Source organism: Labeo rohita, chromosome 1, assembly GCF_022985175.1.
Source record: "Labeo rohita strain BAU-BD-2019 chromosome 1, IGBB_LRoh.1.0, whole genome shotgun sequence".
Lineage (NCBI taxonomy): Eukaryota > Metazoa > Chordata > Actinopteri > Cypriniformes > Cyprinidae > Labeo > Labeo rohita.
In genome coordinates this window covers 33,879,966-33,903,036 of record NC_066869.1, presented here as the reverse complement: position 1 = coordinate 33,903,036, position 23,071 = coordinate 33,879,966, and the positions used below count along the sequence as shown (strand labels likewise).

At 35.4% G+C, this 23,071-nt stretch overlaps 1 protein-coding gene across 6 annotated transcripts in view; it reads right to left on the bottom strand.

Moving 5' to 3' along the window:
- lrba (LPS responsive beige-like anchor protein) overlaps nucleotides 1-23,071 on the bottom strand; it is a 301,281-nt gene that overhangs the window by 50,471 nt on the left and 227,739 nt on the right. For all 6 annotated transcript variants that reach the window (XM_051123328.1, XM_051123244.1, XM_051123532.1 and 3 more), the window contains exons 44-46: nucleotides 18,135-18,275; nucleotides 14,720-14,839; nucleotides 10,438-10,590 (exon numbers count right to left, since the gene is read on the bottom strand). In XM_051123328.1, coding sequence (XP_050979285.1) covers nucleotides 10,438-10,590; nucleotides 14,720-14,839; nucleotides 18,135-18,275 — 414 coding nt within the window. The remainder of the gene's footprint in view (nucleotides 1-10,437; nucleotides 10,591-14,719; nucleotides 14,840-18,134; nucleotides 18,276-23,071) is intronic.

Genomic DNA, 23,071 nt, shown 5'->3' with positions numbered 1-23,071 from the left:
AGGCAGCATACAATAATTAATATGCCACACAACTAACATGGAATACTTGACTCTAATGGACATGAACACATGTCCATATTTATCTGCTGCTTATTGCCTAGTGCAACATGCTCACAGAAGGATTTCGCAATGAATCTTAAGGTGTGTGCACACCAAAGGCGAAATTAATATTCGCCATTGCATTACTCAATGTCGATCTAGATGTTTTCGTGCACTTGCGCAAATAAAAACAATGCACTCCTTCATTTTTTGATACAACCGGACATGTCAAACAGGATGCGTCAATAAGCTCTTCACTGATTGACCTGCGCAACGTGTCATGCAAATTTTCAACTTTTCAATTTCACATGTTCGTGGCCACCACGTCACCCAATTTGCATTGTCCAGTGCAAATTTGTGTCTACTCACATCTTTGCATTGACTTTGTATGTAATGTACACGTGCATATTGTTACATTCATTCTACAGAATTGGTGAAAAGACAGAGTTGGTGAAAAGACAGAGTTGGAAACATCTTGAAAAAAATTGGTCTTTTTCCACAAATTTTGTATGTACGCAAATGTATAATATCAAAGATAAACATTTCTAGTAATTTTGCAGTTAATTCTCATATGGTATTTTCAGAAAGTTTAGGAATATTTGTTCTCTCTCCAAATCTGTCACTACCAAAACAGTAATATGTAATTTAATAAGAAGGGTTATATTGACCTACTAAGATTTTGATAACATCTTCCTTGTAAAACTATATTTTTTTCTATTTCATTTAAAAGTTTTCATAGGTAACTCTATTTTAACCATAATTCAAGTGTGATTCATGGGATTTGTTGTATTTTGAATTCAATTTTTCTTTGTAAAAGGCAAAAAGTTAATCATACTGATTTCATAGTTAAGGATTCATTACTTTGAATATACATTTAACCAAAGACTATCAAAACATCTTATTTGATAATTCAATATATTTTATTTTTGACAAAACATCCCATGTTTCGGTCGTGACAGCACATTTTCGGTAAAAAAAAGTAGCGTTTTGGTAGCGACCACATCACATTACAGAATTTTAACTCACATACTAAAATACTACTAAAACATACTAACATGTTAAAAATTGCATAACTGGACTAAAATTTTGTTTATTTCCCCCAAATAAAGGATTATGTGCTCCTTTTTGTCAGCGAAACAATGATGACATGTTTCGGTCGTGACAGTTGCGGTAGTAACAATTTTAGCACAGTTCTGAACAGTTGTACACATAAACAAACTAAATGTAATGGAATAACTCCCAAAAAAGGGTTTAATAACAGAAAAATAGTATTCGATAGTGACATTCTTTAAAGTTCCACACTTTTTCTTACATAGTTTCATAATTTTACAAAGAAAATATAAAATAAATATATATTTTTTGAACTTCACTTTAAAAAAAAAAATCTAAAAGATATATTTCAAAAAATATATAGCAATATCATTTTCATAAGTTGAAATTTAGGGGTTAGGGTTTGGGACAGTCACCTCCTAATTAAAAGTGCCCACTAAATGATGATTTTATATGTATTAGCCTTACTGACATTTTAAATATTATTGTGGGTTTCAATAGATAATAAAAGGATCTTAGTAGCAAACATCTAAGATTTGAATACTTAAATGCTTTATAAATGTGTTTTTTGGTTGTGGGACAGCAGTTTGCACCAAATCTGTAGGCTGGCCCATAGGTGGCTCAAAGGATTTTAGAACAGGGCAAGTGACTCCTCATTGCTACTGTACATTGGTGTTGTGTTACCTGTCTGTTTGTATTACACAAAACTGAAGTGTAGGATAGAGATTACTGAGCATTTTAAATATTAAACATTTTCATATCAGGCAAAATCAGAAATTAAGCTGTAACAAAGAGCAGCAGACATGGTTGTACCACAGCATCATGTCCTGATTTTGATGAATGTCAAATTCTTTTTCATCACCACTTTCCTACAATCAGCAAATACGCCCTGACATATGTAAAAGCAAACACACACACACATTTACATGCATATAGTGTACAAGCTCTGTGATTCTTTCTAACAGTCCCCTGTCACCGTGCCGCTCTCCTTCAGATCATCTGGGCATTTCTATCTGATGGGTCTGATGGGTGCACATGCTCTCTCTGGATGATAAACTGTCATCTGCATTAGTGTCTCTGTATTTTTTGTATAATACGACTTGAGTCTGGTTGATAATAATAAGAACTATTTCTTGAGAACCAAATCAGCATATTAGAATGATTTCTAAAGGATAATTTGACTGATGACCAGTATTATGGCTGCTGAAAATTTCATTATACCATTACAGGAATATATTTTAAATATTTTAAAACAAAGTTATATTAAATAGCAATACCGGTAACATTTTATTTCACAATATTACTGATTTACAAAATTTTTGATCAAATAAATGCAGCCTTGGCAAACACAAGAGACATGACATGTATTAATATATGATATTAGGATATTCTGCATCTATTTTGCATTGTACAACACAGTGTGACTCATAATGTTCGATTCACAACAAAAGACTCTTATGAATCAGCTCTTCTAATTGACTAACTTGTAACTGTATCAAACAACAAGCAAAATTTGACAGTGATCTGTTCAAAAGAGTTATTAAGCTCACAAATAGTGAGCCATTTTTGGCTCACGTCTGAAAATTTACCAGGAACCATTACTTTGATGTAAACTTTATGCTCGACAGACTTAAAGGAGAACTCCACTTCCAGAACAACAATTTACAGATAATGTACTCACCTCCTTGTCATCCAAGATGTTTGTGTCTTTCTTTCTTCAGTCGTAAAGAAATTGTGTTTTTTGAGGAAAACATTTCAGGATTTTTCTACATATTATCGACTGATATGGTGCCCTGAGTCTGAAGTTCCAAAATGTAGTTTAAAATGCGACTTCAAACGATCCCAAATGGGGTTGTAAACAATCCCAGCTGAGAAAAAATCGTATTTTCTCCCTCAACTTCAAAAATCACTTCAAAATCATCCTACATTGCTGCAGAAGTTCCGACCCAGTCGTTGCAAAGTGAACATGCAAAAAGATCAAACACCCTTAACAAAAAAAGGAAAAATAGCAATACAGGACGATTTTGAAGTTGAGGGAGAAAATACGATCAGAGTTTTTCGACATACCCTAACTGTTTTGAGCCAGAATACACAGCGTTCAGGAAGAGCAAGACAAGATGAGCGTTTGACATTAAAAAAAGTATATAAATTGTATTATTTTTATGAAAATAACTGATCATTTCACTAGATAACACCCTTCTTCCTCGGCTGGGATCATTTACAACTGCATCTGGGATCGTTTGAAGCCACATTTAAACTGCATTTTGGAAGTTCAAACTCAGGGCATCACAGAAGTCCATTATATGGAGAAAAATCCTGAAATGTTTTCCTCAAAAAACATATTTTATCTTGGATCACAAGGGGGTGAGTACATGATCTGTAAATTGTTGTTCTGGAAGTGGACTTCTCCTTTAATATCAGTTAAACTACAGACTAGTTGCACATATTCACAATGTATATTTATGCTGCAATAATTTACAATAATCAATTAACAGTGACAAGTAAACTAGTAAAATAATAAGTTATGAACTCAGTGAACTAAAGCACATATTTCTAAATATGCAGTAGTATCATACTATTATATGTACTATAGTTTCTGCAGTTTACACACTTCAACCTCTAATAAAAAACAGTATGTTACTTTTCCAGTAAATGACCGTGTCTATAAATTAGCAACACATAACACAATCCAGCATACCACAAACATCAACTTTCTCTCACTCTACTGTTACATCATCCTCAATGTCAACACATGATAAGCAAGTACCTGTATGTTTATGTAACAGCATCAGATGTCCTCTAGGCTAAAACCCTCTCCTTCACAATGTTCAAAGATCATTTTGAGCAACCTAGTCAAAGGTTAGCGCACAGTTAAGTCTACAATCACCTGCCATCACTGCGGTCATATCTGGGTGAATATGTGATGAGGGATTAGTCATGTATTGTGGAATGTTCTTTAGCATGACAGTGGCCAGAACTGACTTGTTATCTGGCAGGTGGGATCAAGTGCTTAACCTCTCCCTCGACCCTGTGGTAAAAACAACAATCGCTGCTGATGTGAGTGTCGCGTGACATCAGAAAAGGAGGGAAGGATATGAGGGGAGAGGGAGACAGAAATGTTTTTATTTCAGCAGGGGTCCGTTTAAAATACCCACTTAATCCAACACACATCCTTAAATGTATGTATTTACAATGCTCATGAATCTGCCCTGTGTGAGCACCGTTTAGCACAACAGGACTCTGGGAGAAGACAGAGCAGTGGTGTAACACTTAAAGGGATAGTTCACCCAAAAAATGAAAATTCTGTCATTAATTACTCACCTTCATGTTGTTTCAAACCCTTAAGATCTTCATTCATCTTCGGACCACAAATTATGATATTCTGGATGAAATTCGAGAGCTTTCTGACCTTGCATAGACAGCACGGACCAGAAAGGTACTAAGGACATCGATAAAATAGTCCATGTGATGTTCTGAAGATGTTCTTTGCGCTCCAAAGATGAACAAAGGTCTTATGGGTTTGGAACGACATAAGGGTGAGCAATTAATGACAGAATTTTCATTTTTGGGTGAACTATTTCTTTAAGACTGTGTGTGCAGAATATTTTTTTTGCTGTTTGATGCTGCAAAAATTACACATTGCACATAATGTTTTGAGTTTGTATTATGTTGGTTGATCTATATGGCAGGGTTGCCAGGTTTTCACAACAAAACCTGCCCAATTGCTGCTCAAAACTAGGCCAAAACTAGTATTTTGAGGGGGGTCCCCATTAAAAATCGCGTTGCGGGGGGAAAAAGTACCTATTTTTTGTTAGGGTTCCCCTGGTAAAGTCACACTTCAGAGGGCTAAATATGACATTATTGGGATCGCTTCAACCCGCGGACATCACAAACAACCCGTGACAACAGTGTTAAAGTAGCCCAATTCTGCGGGAAAACTGTGGACTTGGCAACACTGCTATACTGATACCAGGCAAGAGTAGACAAATAGGTTTCAGTTATTGATGTAATTTTACAGATTTGCTATTAGCAGTCATGTAAAATGCCATGTAAAACTGGAAACGACTACTTCGCAGTGTCACAAAAATGCTACTAAATCTACAGCATAAAATATATTGTATGACTAATTTAGTCCAATTTCAGAATGAATGAATCTTTTGACCTGGAACTTTTTAGTAAATCAAAGGTGTACAAGGTGTACCAGTGATTCTTAATCAAATGATTCCTATGAGTTATAAGTTGTTGTTTTTTTATTTTTGGGGGGGGGAAGCAAAAGCAGACATGTGCAACATGTGTAATCTGAAAAAAATCTGTAATTTCAGTGAATCAAAAGCATACAAGACTAGTGTAGTCTGATTTCTCAACAAATCACTCTTATAAGCCAGCTTTTTTTTTTTATTTTTTTAAGGAAATGAAATAATTAAAAGCATACACCATGACCAGTGCATGACCCAGTAAGTAATTAAAAAATCTTGATAAAACAACTTTTTGAAAATCAGTGAATTACTTTTATTTGTAATAATTATATCTGGCCTGTTCTCAACTCATAATTTGATGACAGTCTGCTGAGGACAGTGAACACAATGCAAAATATTTTTTTTATTTCTAGAATTGTTAAAGGAACCAATAAGGAACCTGAAACTGAAACTAGAATGATTAAATTATTATATTTCTGAGGTAATTTTTAGTTTTAAGGACAAGAACTCGATCAGTTATTATTAAAAGGATAGTTGACCCAAAAATGAAAACTCTCGTTCATCTTCGTAACACAAATTAAGATATTTTTGATGAAATCCGAGAGCATAGACAGCAACGCAACTACCACATTCAATGCCCAGAAAGGTAGTAAGGACATTGATAAAATAGTCCATGTGACATCAGTGGTTCAATCGTAATTTTATGAAGCTACGAGAACACTTTTGTGAGCAAAGAAAACAAAAATAAATTTCTTTAATACAACAATTTCTTCTCTGCCACGTGTTCACGAGAGTACAATGACACTTTCATCGGAAATATCTTAATCTGTGTTCCAAAAATGAATGAAGGTCTTGCAGGTTTGGAACGACACAAGGGTGAATAATTAATTATAGAATCTTTTTTTTTTGGGTGAACTATACCTTTAAGGTTATTCTGCATTATGTTTGCATTATATTATTTTGCTCTTTTAAGGATACACAGGTGCTCACAAAAACTGTGTACCAATGGTGAGTGCAGTTATTTCTGCAAGCATGCATTTAGCATGAGTGGTGCAGATTGCAATTTAATTAGCTGTTAATCATCTATAGAACATAAATGACCATGTGTGTGCATCATGCTGTTTTCTGGCCATTAGTGACAGATGAGCTAAAGAGTGTAGAGGGCCATTAGCTCACTGCTGCATGTGTCTGTCTCTGACTGAGTCCGTGCCCTCATTACAAATGTAGCCCATTGTAGCAGAGTAGAACAGCTGACATCCTCTAATGCCAGCTATAAGTCATCAGCAGTACTCATGCCCGCTTTACACACACACATGTGCAAACACATACACACACAAGAAAGAGGGGCTCCTCTTAATGAGGGGTTTCTGGGATGAGCGTAAAATAACTGCTGACAGAGACAGGGCATGTTTAAAAGATCAGAGCATTTTTTGGATTACGAAAAGATAAACTGAAAAGTCTAATTACTGGAAAAGAGGATAAAACCTGTGGCTGTCCTTGCAGAAGAGCGTCTGCTGAGCTTTACTGAGAGGCTTCAGCACAATATTTATAGTAGACACCAGCTGAACACAACCACAGGGCACATGGAACCGTATGACTCACAGTGTTCAGTCATTCCTTCTCACTTCCTTTCCTTACACACTCAAACAGTCAAAAACAAAGACTGATCAGAAGAGAAAGGTCAAACTGAATCCACAAGTATCACAAGTGTTAATGTATCTGACAGATTTAGACAGGTTACAAAGAGATGCTCGCAAAATAGGTACAGTACTTATGGCACTGGGTCAGAACTGTCATGAGCACAAAACTCCTTAAAACTGCCACAACAACAATACTTTCAGAATTTTAATAATGTTATAATATGGCCAGCAATAGTTTAATGGCTTAATTGTTATAAAATATGGATAAAAGTAATAATAAGAAAATCTTCCTGTCTCCTCAGTCTACTCATTCCAAAAATGTTAAATTTGACAATTTTGAAGGAATAGTTCACACATTTTTAAAAAATTATATTTTAATTTAATTTAATTTAATGGAAAAAAAAAAAAATATGAAATATGAAAAAATGAAATAAACATCAAAGCTCCAGACCCAGTTTATCAAGTTTAGTTAATGCAAAACAATTTTGGAACACTTATAATGACATTTGCTTGTCATTTCCTATAATGTCATATGTTCTAATGACTGTACAGTCTGAGTTCCCATAGTTCCCATTACATGCTTGTCCATCTACTTCACCCACTTCCTGCTGCTCAGATCAATAGTGAATCACACTGGACAAAGTCAATCGATTCATCTTGTCTCATTGTGTGTGTTGCTGAGCACATTAAGACTAATTGGGTTCTAGTAAACGTGAGCTTTTGCAATGATCTGAGATCAGTTTTATAACTCCTGTGTTATAGGAAAGCAAGGATCTTGCATCTTATTTGCAGGTTTGAGGTAGGAATGATCGGAAAAAATGATCAGTGCTGGCTATAGCTGTGAGGGTAGCTGTCCTCATGATACAGGACAGATAATCCAGATGCCATTTCTGTTTTTATGATAGTTTTAGAATAACATAATAACAGTTTTACACAGATTTACTAACTGGTAGAAAAGGAACCCTACAATGTTATGCATACACAGAACATAAGTCATGTTCAGAAATATTCATACCCTTCATAAATATAATCAAAAAGGGCTGTGAAAAAAAATCTGCATCGTTAATCCTTTTGATTTTTTTTTCATTTATTTATTTATTTTTTCAAAAATCTAACCTTTTATTAGAGAATAAGAATTTAAAACTGGAGGGAAATCTCATTATGAAATAAATGTTTTTCTTCAATTCTTTTTGCTTCACATTGGCCACAATTAATCATACCCTTTTATTCAATACTTTTTGCCAAGATAACAGCCCACAACATTAAAGATCTAACAGTGTATTTAATTGCACACACTTTTTTATCCCTGTGTGCACCAAACTCATTTTGAGTGTTTCCTGCTAAAAAGCTTTTTTTTTTTCATCTGAACATAGAATCCAATCCCGTTTGAAGTTCCAATAGTTTCTAGAAAATAAATATGCTGGAGTTTGTTTTTGGATGAGAGCATGTTATTTTCTTGATTTTTTTTTCTTTAAACCCAGACAACATGTGTTGATGCAGGTGCTGTTTGATAATTTTTAGAGTCTTTCTGACCCCAAGACTCAACTATTTTCTGCAATTATCCATCTGTGATCCTTGGAGAGTCTTTGGCCACTTCAACTATACTCCACACACTGACTTAAGACAAAACAGACACACATCCTCTTCCAGGCAGATTTGTAATATTTTCTGTTGCTTGGAAATTCTTAATTATAGCTATTCCCTCATATTTATATAACTTCATGTCCATCAACCTGGTGTGCTAAAAAAAAAAAAAAAAAAAAAAAAAATACAAATATGAATGGGAATATATTTCAGAGATATTTTACTCATAAGAATTTCTAGGGGTGCCAAAATTGTGGCCACTGTGTATTAGAGAAAAATATTTATTTCATAATGTGATTTTATCACATTTTCACTTAGGGTTAGATTTTTTTAAATTTATCGAATGAAAGATCAAATGGATAAATGTTGTAGATTTATTTTTACAGCCTTCTTAGATTGTTTTTAACAAGGGTATGATTAATTTTGAACACAGCTGTATATTACATATGCGCTACTGTTCAAAAGTTTGTGGTTGGTAAGATTTTTACAGAAAAAATGGTAATAATTTGAACCTCCTATCCTAACGAACCATACATCAGTGGAAAGCTTATTTATTCAGCTTTCAGATGTGATGTATAATTCTCAATTTCAAAAAAATTCACCCTTATGACTCGTTTTGTGGTCCAGGGTCACAAATCATTCTAATATGCTGATTTTGTGCTAAAATTTATTATTATTGTCAATGTTGAAAACAGTTATGCTGCCCAATATTTTTTGTGAAAGCAGTGTTTTTTGTTTGTTTGTTTTCAATTCATTGGTGATCATAAAAGTTCATCATGTACTGTACATTAAACACACATTCATGGTTTGAAGAGAACAAAAGAACGAAACAATAAGTTATATATAAGTTATGACAATAAGGCACTGATGACACTCTCTTTTGGACACTGACAGCTCAACTTGAGGAAACAGATGCATGTCTTTACTCATTTGCATTTTTTTCTTCACCACAACCCCTCCCATCAGCCTTTGCGGTCCATGGTTAACCCACAGATTGTGCTCCTAGAGAGGGCATGGTCTTCTGTATAAATAAAAACACTAAAATATCTAGTGACAAGCCTGTCAGTAATATCCCTGCTAATGTTTCATATTTATTTAATCAAAATAAAAGCAATAATAAATAAAAAGTAAGTCTTGTTCACAGTCACTCCCTTATTTAAACACAGTTGTCATGCCAGAAACTTCACTTTGTGCATGGCCTAATTTGCTACACAATTTTAAGACAATTTCGGTAGAGGAAGACATGATAAATCATCCTAGAAATGTGAGAGCTTTGACATTTATGACAACAAAGGATCTCACATTAATGTACACTTATTACTGGCTACAGGCTGCCCATGCAGTTAGTTTAGATTGTGTCAGAACAGTTGACACACTGTACAGAAGCACCAACATGCAATTTAATGGCAGGCAGAGTCTCTGATATACGGCAGTGACACCAATTAACGCAGCACCGGTGCTTTTCGCAACAGTAAAATCAGTACGACTGTGAATACTACTTTCTATAGCATGTACACAGATCAAAAAACAACCAGCACTTTATCTGATAGTGATCAAACAGCTAAAGTCTGTGCAACCCTACACACAGACTTAGTGAAAGTGTGTGAATGTCTGTGTGCATGTCAGAATAGTGACACTGGATGAGGGGGTTGTGTGACTCTGTGTGTGTGTGTGAGACACAGAAAGAGATGATTAATGGGAGAGTCAGAGTGATATCAGAGTTGTAATTATCAGCATAAAACAGGTCACAGCATTAGCACACACACACACACACACACACACACACGCACACAAATAGATACAAAGAGCCAGACACGCTGGCCAGAGCCACTCGCAATCAGCACTTTAACAGCAATTTAATAAGGGAGATAAAGAAAGATGGAGAGAGAGCGGGAAAGAAAAGAGATGGAGACAGAGAGTGAACGTACAAGTCGGTTGATGCGTACGAACTCCTCAGGAGTCTTGGCCCAGGGCGGCAGCTCCACATCTGACACCACCGTCCCATCATCCATCACTCCCAGGTTGTAATTATTGGAGTTGACAAACATCTCTGGGAGGTAATAGAACTCAGGGATCAACTCCTGTGAGAGAGACAGAAAAAAAGCCTTTTTAACTACAAATCTCACATTATTAATTAGATTAGGGTTTGTGATCTATTTAAATATTTAATCGTAATTAATTTCATTTTTGCTTTGCTCCTGAAGTGTCCTTTTTAAAGAAAGAAAACTAAATACAATGTTTTTGAACAGTAGAATTTTTAATGTTTTTTTAAAGAAGTCTTTTCTACTCGCCAAGCCTGCATTTATTTGATCCAAAGTACAGCAAACACAGTAACATTTAGAAATATTTGAATATATTTTAAAATGTAATTTATTCCTGTGATTTTAAATCTGAATTTTTAGCATCATTACTCCAGTCACATGATCAGAAAATCATTCTAACATTCTGGTTTGCTGCTGAAGAAAATAATTATTAATAATATTATTAATAATATGTTGAAAACAGCTGAGTAGATTTTTTTTTAGGTTTTTTTGATAAATAGAAAGTTCAAAAGAACAGCATTTATGTGAAATAGAAATCTTTTGCAACATTATAAATATCTTCATCATCAGTTTTGATCAATTTAAAGCATCCTTGCCGAACAAAAATATTAATTTCTATAAATTCTTCCCACCCTGACGCTTTTGAATGGTATAGTGTATAATGTTACAAAAGCTTTTTATTTCAGTTAAATGCTGACCTTTGGATCTTTTTTCAGAAAAATGAGAATCCTGAAAAAATGTACACAACAATTGTAAAAATCTTATTGTCCAAAAACGATTGACTGGTAGAGTATACGTATAAAACGTGTAAATAGAACATGTATATAATATACAAAAATATAATTAAAGGTCTTGCTGAAGAATGATTTGAAAAACGGAATAAACACACGGATAAATAAATGTAAAATATAAAATGTAATTAATTAAATGCATTTACACAGTCATTTTGACATCCCTAAATTAGATATATTCGACAATCAAAATTAATTATTCAAAAATAATTCACTGAATGACATTCAATAATTCATTCCAAACAAGAAAGTAAACAAGGACACAAAGTTGATTATTGTGCAAAGCAGATGCATCCAGTTTCAACTATTTCTAAACATACTAGATAACTATACAATATAACAGCTCATTAAATAGGAATCAGGAGCGAAGGAATCAGTTATTCCTTCTTTGAATCTTTAGCCTTTAATCTGTGCCGCGCTGCCACTCTTAGTGAGAGATGCAGTTGGAGCTACTCCAGTTTAATATCCAATTTTAAAGTCTTCACAGAAAGAGCGACTGCATGTCATCCTGATAAAAAAACATTAAAATAGCAGTGCAGAGGCACGCTGCAGTCAAAGCAAGGTAAACAGCACTAAACCTCCTTTCTTCCTTTATAAAATGCATGGGCATCACTTTGTTTTAAAAAATGGTGAGACTACTGACAATAAGATAGTTGGAGACATCATGAAATCGCAAAGGTTAAATCTTATGAATAATAATCAGGTTACACAGAAATCATTTCATTTTTATTCAAAGATTTCACATTATCACACTAGTTTTTTCTCTCATTACACATATATATCATTCTTAATATGGTAACTTTATTCCAGTTTCTGACCCTGTTGAACTAAGGATTTTGTAAATCACAAACCCATGGAGGAGCAAATGAATTAAATACGAGTTATGGTAAAGCTTTTATTTTTTTTGCATTCAATGTAATGCAGCAACTTGAAAAATGATTATACCTGTATTACTATAAAATAGAAGGCTATAAAAAAATTCTATAAATGTAAATGTACATAAACGTACAATACTGACATATTTACAGCATCTAAACGTACAATACTGACATATTTTCAGCATTTTAACATACAATACTGATGTATTGATGACACCTAAAACGTAAAGAAATTACGTGTGTTGAGGAAAACATTTCAGGATTTTTTTCCATATACTGAACTTCACTAGTGCCCCCAATTTTGAACCTCCAAAATGTAGTTTACATGCAGCTTCAAATGGCTCTAAACAATCCCAGCTGAGGAAGATCTTATCTAGCGGAACGATTGCTTATTTTCTAAAGAAAAAAATTACAATGCATATACTTTAACTTGTATTTGGTAATGGCCTGAATTTCTATTTCAGTCCATCCCTACTTTTATATGTCGCACTGCATCTTATATGCTACAGTGTGCACCTATTCATACACACAAAAACACACTATTCATCAAACACATTCTCTCTGTGGAAGTATTAAGTTAGTCCTAGGAGGATAAACATGTTGTTGCTCTGCAGAAACATGAGTCCCTTGGGAGAACCATCTAACTGACAATCTATCAGTCACTCAGTAGTCAGAGACCAATCAAGTTCTGTCCCACATCCAAAGTAATCTATGCTTTTCTGTGATAGGTCTATTCCAAAGCTAAGAGCTGAAACCACATGGTTAACGTTTGTATATAGGAACAATATTTTAGGTCTACATTTAAACATCCATGAAAGAAACTATATATATTTAACAACATAGCAATCGAATTTAATATGTATATGTATATTGTGCATATAAAGCACAGCTCCTTGGTGCATTTGCGAGTGGCCAATTAGGTGAGCAAACAAAAGGTGGAAGTTCAAAACCAGCCTCCTGCCTCATTTCTTTCTGGTTCTCTCTTTAAAACCGAAGTCTTTAAAACAAAAAGGTCACAGTTTTACAATGGCACCAGGCGCCCTGAGGTTCATGTATGGAGCCTGGCGTAAATTTGGCGTCTTCATTGGCGGCACAAAGACCCAAAGCCACTTAACCAGTGGTGTGGGGGGGAAGGGAGACCAAGGCTGGGGTTCGGGAGGAGCTATTATGTGCAATGGCCCTTGAGCAGAACTGGTCATAGGGCAAAACCTGTGATCCAAAATCCTGTCCTGCTGCGGGTCAATAGAGAGGGGTACCCCTGGGCTTGCTCTTAGGTCCGCTCTGATTCCCCTGAGGGGAAACTTTCAGTGTCCGCACTGCTTTCAGCCTAGTGCACGGAGGTCAGGGGATGGAGGTTAAAGGTCAGGCCAGAGTTTGCCTGGCTAGAGACAGACAGGATCAGGGTGGCTTTAGGCCATTATAGCTCTCTTTAGCCTGGACACAAAAACTGCTAAAGGCTTTTCACCCCTTGGTAGAATGAGGGGGTGTTTCTAAATGCAGGGGGACTGCTGTGCTTTTTGTTTTTTTAAGAAAAAGGGATAACAGCATGGCAAATTGATACATTATTACATTTGAAGGCACTTCTTTGCTTCTCATTTGCACCTTTCAGACCTTTTTTGCAAGGTTAAGAAAAGTGAAACATGTTTGAAATGTTCCACAGCTTCAAAGTCAAATATACTGAAGGTGATTTCCAGGTTTTTAGTCAAGTCCTCCATTTGGTTTTGATGCACGCCAATCCTGTTATGCTGATCCACAGTGACAAGCTCACGCAGAAACCAAACTGGGTTTTGAGTGAGCTTTCGGTATCAAGTGTGACCATGTAATGTGAGCCACATGTCTTATTATCAAATGAGCGCAATCAGCCCCTGAAAAACGCCAGCATGCAATGAGCGTGCTAACAAAATGGCTGTCTGTTGTAATGAATATTTCAAGAGGTCTGGACATTTGTTAAACTCCGTGCCGAACACTCTGAGGGCCTTTGAGTGCGCATTTGGGATTGCTGTCTGACTTTGGTTTGGGGCCGAACGACAAAAGGTTCAACTGAGGGTTAGAGTATTATGAAAGGTTTCGCAAGAAAGAGTGTAAGGGGGGAAAGGGGGAAAGTTCGAAATCAAGATTAGTTTAAAGCTTTGATCAAGGACCCTTGACGCTTTCATAGTAGCATGACAAGGATTGGTTGTGACCGTACATGTGCTAAGGCCACTTTTTATAGAGAGGTGATGGGGGCAGCCGGGCAGAGAGCTGCGGTGTCTCCATGACGACTACCCTCACACCAACTCCCAGCAAGCTCCAGTTACCAAGAGGAAGTCAACTCACTAGAGAAACGTCTAATCATGTAATAGTCTCCACATTTGTGAAAAACTAAATTTCAGTGGAAGGCGAAAACCAAATCCAGGCATGGGGCAGAGTGATGCCCGAATACAAGGAAATAAGTACAGCTTTGTGCATGTGAATAAATATGGATATATAAATGAAAAAAAATCACATATATTGACATACCTTCACGTCAGACGTGTCCCTCTGGCAGTTTCTCCAAGCTCTGGACACTGAGGAGAAAGTGCGATCCGCGTGGTCAAATTTCCCACCTTGGAAATTCAGGAAGAATGTTGTGAAAGGCTCCTGAGAATAAAAAAGAATGAAAAAAATGACTTTCCACATACATAAAAAGTCATGTTAGAACCTAAACAACTACAGGGCAAATTCCATTGAGCATAGATCATGTATTTAATAACTACGAGTCGACTTTGATCAGTCTTTAGCCTGCAATTTGAACATTTTTCAATACATGCAACCCAGCCAGTATCTCTTATTTAGCATCGATGCCTGCTGTTCATAACAAAGCCTTATACAATATGATCCTAATTTGTGTGCGCTAAATGACATCCTCTTTCCCAAAAGAGGGACTTGAATGCTAAAGAAACCTGTTATTAACCCCGGTCAGACAGTAAAGCCTTTACAAGTGCATTATTTGTTCTTTTCTAATCATGCTTAATCTTGTTTGTGCAGAATCAATAGGTGGTTCTTTTGAAACAATACCTCCCCGATGAGAAGGACGCAATTAGAGTGAATAGCACCCCGGTAAGCTACACCATGAAAGAAAAATACCCTAATTACGCAGAGGCTTTTGGGTGCTTGACTGAATTTACCACCCTCCTTTTCTCTGTCAAGAGCCTCGATATCACGAGGTTGCTGATTTGTGCTATGGTACATGAATTAGGGTGTTTGGTGAAGTGGATTTGCGATAAGCCTGATAATAATGGGATGGGATCAATACAATGGGCCAACAGGGAACGGCAATGAAAGTGAAAAACTGTAACAATTATAGTGATGGCCAGGAATGGGTTAGTGACCTCTAGCGCTCTTTCTCTCACTCTTTGTGAGTAGAATTTATAAGAATATGTGAATACTTAAAACATTAAAACTGCACTCTAAAAAATGCCGGGTTATTTTTTTAACCCAAATGCCGGGTTCGGCTTGCTGGGTTATTTCATTGGGTTGTTGTTTATTTTTTTCCCCCAGGTGCTGGGTAGTTTTCTGCACTCTAAAAAATGATTTTTTTTTTTAACCCAAATGCTGGGTCAAGCTCATTGGGTCATTTTATTGGGCTGTTTTTAGTATTTTTACCCAGGTGCTGGATAGTTTTCTACACTCTAAAAAATTCTGGGTTCTTTTTTTTTTTTTTAACCCAAATGCTGAGCTCAGCTTGTTAGGTCATTTTATTGGGTTGTTTTTAGTATTTTTACCCAGGTGCTGGATAGTTTTATGCACTCCAAAAAATGCTGGGTTCAGCTTGTTGGGTCATTTCATTAGGTTGTTTTTAGTATTTTTACCCAGGTGCTGGGTAGTTTTCTGCACTCTAAAAAGTCTGGGTTACTTTTTTTTTTTTTTAACCTAAATGCTGGGTTCAGCCTGCTCGGTCATTTTATTGGGTTGTTTTTAGTATTTTTACCCAGGTGCTGGGTAGTTTTCTGCACTCTTAAAAAATGCTGGGTTATTTTTTTTTAACCCAAATGCTGGGTTCAGCCTGCTGGGTCATTTTATTGGGTTGTTTTTAGTATTTTTACCCAGGTGCCAGATAGTTTTCTGCACTCCAAAAAACACTGGGTTATTTTTTTTTTTTTAACCCAAATGCTGGGTTCAGCTTGTTTTTAAACGTTTTTTTTTTATATATATTTTTTACCCAGGTGCTGGGTAGTTTTTCAGTTACTAAGCTGCTGGGTTATTTTTAATGGGTTATTAAATATTAGGTTATTTTTGAGCAGAACTGGTCATAGGGCAAAACCTGTGATCCAAAATCCTGTCCTGCTGCGGGTCAATAGAGAGGGGTACTGTCTCTGACAAAACAACCCAGCTGCTGAGTTACAGTCTTTACGAGAGAGAGAGAGGTTTTCAGCACCGCCAATTTAGTGCACTTCTTCAGCGAAATAAAGGTTTTGTATACATTTTATTTAATTTATAAAGTCTTTACTGTGCTGTAAACTGTATTATTTTACACAACGCAACTCACAAAGAGCAGCAGTCGTTACGAGAGGCTGCTTACTACTTGGTCGTTTTGCATGATGGAAACACCTTTTGCCTTGCATAGCATAAATTGATTTTATTCATTATAATACTGAATTTAATTTAATTTGATGTTAAAATATGTTCTCTAATCTAAATACTGTTTGTTTATGAGGAGGTTATGGAGTCAGTCACAGTATTTTACGACAGCTACAAGTGAAACGTGAGGCAGTGGTCTGAAGTTCATAGTTCTCCCGACAAAAAGCAGCCCAACACCGGCTTAGATTTCGCAGAGAATCAGCACTATTTCCGTGAAAGTCATTATAGAGAATAGTTAAATACACTTAAATTCAAATGCTGCTTTTAAATGTAACATTTAAATATTTAATAAATGCTTGCATATTACAAAAAAAAGCTTGTTAAACGAGTTTAAATGTGTGTAATATTGTAAACTATGCTGTATTCACCCAAATAAATTCAATTTGGCTTATATTTTTGTCCATGGGTGTTCAAGCTTAATCAATGTTCATCTTTTCATTATTGCTGTTGCCTTTATAATTCTATGTGTGATTTTTTATTTCCAGCCCATTTCAAGCCGGCAATATAATAATTTTTAAACAATAGTTGACTTAAAACAACCCAGCATGTTTGGTAAAAACATTTAACCCAACCAGCTGGGTCAAAATAGACCAGTATGTGTTCTGTCCAATATTTACCCTGTGCTGGGTTGCCAAATAACCCAAGTTGGGTTGTTTTTAACCCAACATTTTTAGAGTGTAAATAAAACACAAACCTAAATTTAAATGTAAAGCAACTAACACTGAGAGAAACATGGGACTTTCTAACCGTAAAACTAATATAGAACTGCTTATGTTGAACAAAACTATGCTTCATCAAAATACTATTATACAGCATATAAAAAGTATTTTTCCTCCAGAGTGTCATGTCTTTGTTCTCTGCAGATATTAGAACACAAAGGATGAGGGGAAGATGAGCGATGTGTTGTGTGTTTGTTAGTATGCAGATAAGGCCTACATTTCAATATAACAATAAATCAACCTGACTGAGCACGCACACATGCCCAATTATAAACAACAATTAGTTGCAATGTGTTTCACAACAGATCACATGATGAATGTGTAGCATTTTGCTGCAGCATGAATAGCACAGAGCTGCTGTGTTTTAAAACCCTTTAAAAGTGGCAAATCATTTGAACAATTATGATCCCGTTTATTTGTCCTACATAAACAGACTATGAAAAAATAAACGATGAAGGAAGTAAATTAATGTACTGGCAAATGGCACACTGACATGCTTTTCTCTTTTGTAGGACTGATGCTATAAAAAAATTAATTAAAAAAATTGTGCAGTTTGGAGTAACAGTGTGACACTTGTGTGTTTATGTGGAACTTACAATCCTGAGTAGCCACATCTGCGTAAAGCTGGAGGTGGAATAGTGTGTGCCGTAGTGGAATTTGGGCACCTGCTCGTCCTCCCATGATTCAAAACGTTCAGAGAAGAATGCAGCCCTTTTGGGGTTGAGCGCACCAATAGGCTGTAATGAGAAAGGACAATGTTATTGGAATAAACATAAAACTGCATTAATAAAGCATAAATGTTCAAGAACCAAAGCAATAAATTATGAAGTCAGATGTCAGAATAAGGACCACAGGTGTTAAATCTGGGAAAAATATTTATTTATTAATGGTAATAATTTATTTAAATAGTAATGTAGTGCAGCTGTTAAGTTTCATCCAAAATAGACTGTTATTTTTAGTCAGTCACATTCAACAGTTGTTTTTCTGTAACTGTGAATAAAAATAACATAAAAAATGTATATATATATATATATGTTCATATGTTTGTGGTCTATTAAGATTTTTAAAATGGTAACACTGTGAAATATTATTACAATCTAAAATACTAAAATAATGCTTCTATTTTAATATATTTCAAAATGCAACTTATTTTTGTGATAGCAAACATAAATATCTTACAGCTATTACTCAAATTTTCAGTATCACATTATCCATCAGAAATCATTCTAATATGTTGATTTAGTGCTCAAGAAACATTATGATTATTTTTAATGATGAAAACTTAAGCTCAATATTTTGGAACTGTGGTACTTTTTGGTCATGATTCATTTAATGACAAATAACAGTTCCAAAAAATAGTATTTATTTGAAATATAAAATTTTTATAGCATTATACATGTATTTACTCTCATTTTTGATCAAATTAATCAATCCTTACTGAAAGAAATCATTAAAAAGTATATATAAATATATATATATATATATATATATATATATAATAAATAAAAAACTGACCCCTAATTTTGAATGGTTATGTATGTTTGTCCATTCATAACGGTGTTAAACATTATTAGCAAAGGGTATATTGCATTTAAAGCGATAGTTCACCCAAAAATGAAAATTCTGTCATTAATTATTCACCCTCATGTTGTTCCAAACCAGTAAGAGCTTCGTTCATCTTCAAAACACAAATTAAGATATTTTTGATGAAATCCGGGAGTGTTCTGACCCGCATAGATGGCAAACGCAACTACCACGTTCAAGGTCCAGAAAAGTAATAAGGACATCAATGGTTCAACTGTAATTTTATAAATTCACTATAATGCATAGCTTCATAAAATTAGAATTATTTTTATTAATCTTGTAGCTTCATAAAATTATGGTTGAACCAATGATGTCACCTGGACTATTTTAACAATGTCCTTTCTACATTTATGGGCCTTGAACGTGGTAGTTGCATTGCCGTCTATGCAGGGTCAGAAAGCTCTTGGATTTCATCTAAAATATCTTAATTCATGTTCTGAAGATGAACAAAGGTCTTACCTGTTTCGAATGACATGAGGGTGATTAATTAATGACAGACTTGTCATTTTTGGATGAACTATCCCTTTAAAGTAGGGGAGTTTGTATGAGAGTTCATATATGGCAAATACTCTCTTGTCCTGCATTGGGTTTTATCAAAAGCATTGACTAGCTGCTTTAATTCATCATTGATCTGAAGAAACTCAGTGTTTGGAAGCAGGTCATTATTTAAATACTCATTTATATGCATTGTTATTACCCTGCTGAGTCTTTATTACTCTTGAACTGCAGCTCTTTCTCTCTCTGTCTGACTCTCATATCTTAGTATGATCAATAGTAATGGAATGATGGAGTTCCTTGAAATGAGAGTGGGCAGGACAGATCGACCATCTCCATCTCCCTCTCATATCACAGCTGTGTAATGAGGGTCCTCAGCTGCTTTTCTATTGATTACAATGATGCTATGGGCGTGAAACCACCGACTGTATCTTTTAATGCTCCACTGTGCTTATTGTGTCTATGTGTGCCTGCATTAAAAAGAGATTTAACCCAGTGCAAGGCCAAGGGCTTTGGGGCTCATTTAAAAATAGAGGTTAATTATATCTCACTAATTCTAATATAATCGTGATTAAACTACATCTTGGATTTAATTGGGATTTAAAAAGGAGCGCTGTTTAATCAACATTTGATTGTAAATCACTAAAGCTTTTATAATTGTCTCTGAAATGTATTAGATTTATGCTGAATGCATTCTGCGTGTGTGTGCGTGTGTAAACTGGAATGCAGCCCTGGGCTGACAATGACACACGGTCTGCTCTCTTGTGGCAACTACGGTGAGAACACACACTGAATTAAACATTGTGCGATTTAACTGATTGATTGCGGTAATAACAGGACCCTCATTAAAGAGAGAAAAGGGAGAGCAGGATAAAAAACATCTCTGTCATAGCTCAGTGTGTGCGTGTGTGAGTGAGTGTGCGTTTCTATGTGAATGTGTAAATTTGTGAGCATGTATATGAATGTGTGTGTCCGTGCGAGGCCCTCGTGTTGTTTACGGCAGTAAATTACGATCGGAGGCGCTCCAGTACAATAGGGTCTCGTGACAGTGTCGTTCATCAGGGTTATCCCCGTACCACAGCGCAGTGTGATGGAGTGAACGCACACCACCGACCCTAATACGCTCTGGCAGCACTGCTGAATATTTCTCTAGTGACGGCTCAAATAAATGAGCTGCCCCAATGTTTTTAATTAGACTGCAAATCTGAACAGACTGCCAGTAGCTATCAGTATCAGCACTTCACCGGGCTGCTCAAAATTCAGGGTTTCTGAGGGGGGAATTCATGAATTGCGTCTGATAGCTTTGTTTATTTGCACACGATTCACGAAAAGAATATACAAATCACAAACAAGCCCAAAAATTCTATGCTGGATGGAATTTGCATTCAGCATTGTAATGTGATCTAGGCACCACTTTAAATGCAGGAAGTGTGCTTGACTAGACAGTGACTTCATTTAAGTTCTGAATTAGACTTAAATGAGTTTCTCTGCAGTGAAAAACAGCCACCAAAAGGGGTGCAATGTAATATATTACTATAAGTGCTAATCCCAATGACTACATAAGGAACTTTTTAAAATGTACTTTGAATGTATGAATGATTAAATGAATGAAGCTCTGGCATAAGAATTAGAAGGTTTCAATATTTGTACATGGAGGCAAGACTGAAGCATTCGTTATAGAAGGTGTGAATGTGTATCCAGTGCTCAGTTGAAAGGGTGTAAATGATGTGATGCAGGGCGAATCAATATGCCATTAACTACATCACAGTGAGGGTGGAGAAACAGGTCAATACATTTGGTGTTATCTTTGTTAATGTACAAATATAATAGCATGCCTTAGCCAGAACGTCTTTTATTTTATCTGTCACTGTACCAGTATAGGATGTCTTCCTCATATATTTCTTAATATACTGGATAAAATATTAAATTCACAATGGAAATCATATTATTAAGTTTCTTTTATCAGAATATTGCAATTAAAGTCAGCATGAAATGGAAATTCACTCTATTTTCTAAATGCATCTTATTGATCTTATTGTGAATGATTCATCCATGCATATGTTTATCTCTTTCTTTCTTTCTTTCTTTCTTTCTTTCACTCATAATTTGTAATCAAACTGTCACAACTATTTCCCGGTTAAATGACAGACATCTGGTGATGTATGCCGGACCAATCATTTAGTCGCCTTAAACCCCATCCTTTTCTTACAATTGACATTCAGATCTGCCTCCATCCAATCAACAACCAATTAAACCCTTTTTTTTTTCTTTTTCGATAACCTGTTTCACTTGGATGTACAGTTCATCATAATACAAAAGAAAAACTGCTTCTTTCGTTACATTGTGACCCTTTGCCTTTTTCTGTATTTCTCCACTTCGAACATAAGACAATTTATTAAGTAATATTTTGTTGTTTCCTCATTTTTTCCCCTTCCAAACCTTTCAACTTACAGGTTTCTGGTGTGTCCTTAAATTCCATCCTGTTAGTCTTTTGTAAAATTAATTGACTAAGGAAGGGCAGTTCCTTAAAGGATTAGTTCACTCCTTGATTAAAATTTCCTGATAATTTACTAAGATAATCCAAGATGTTCAGGTCTTTCTTTCACCAGTTAAAGAGAAATAAAGGTTTTTGAGGAAAACATTGCAGGATTTTTCTCCATATAGCGGACTTCAATGGGAGCCAACAGGTTTAAGGTCCAAATTGCAGTTTCAATGCAATTTCGAAAGGGCTCTACATGATCCCTGCCGAGGAATAAGAGCTTACATAGTGAAAAAATTGGTCAATTTTAATTTTAACATAACATTGTCATGCAAAACAAACATACAAGAGAGAACTTCCAGAGATTTTGTCTAATTTACCTAAGTTTGTCTAACTCATACATCTTAATTATGGATTTTAGTAGGAACTACTTTGGAGATGAGGTAAATAATGCTGCATACAACACCAGCGAATCCATGATTTATTAGGCTGTTGATTTAAATTTTATCAAACTATCACATATATTTTTTCAAATCCACTGGTCACAACTGGAAGCCGAACTCAGAACATATATCCATCAGGTAGGCAAAATAAGCAGCCTAAATAAATAAATGAAAATAATGAAGCAGTTGCCAAATTGATCAGCAGCACACCAGAATTTTTCCTGACAGACTGCGAGGCTGTGCACATGTCAATGCTGTTTAAGTTTGGGTCCAATCAGGTTCAAAAAAAATTATTTACGCAAATCGGGTTCGGGTAAGAAGTGATTCGGGTCAATTCGGGTCGGGTACGAATTTTAGAACCAGTGAAGACCTCTAATGTGGACCTTCAACCCATTGATCCCCACTGAAGTCTACTATATGGAGAAAAATTCTGAAACATTTCCTCAAAAACCTTAATTTTTCGACTGAAGAAAGAAAGATATGAACATCTTGGATGACAAGGAGGTGAGTAAAGTATCAGGAAATGTACTAA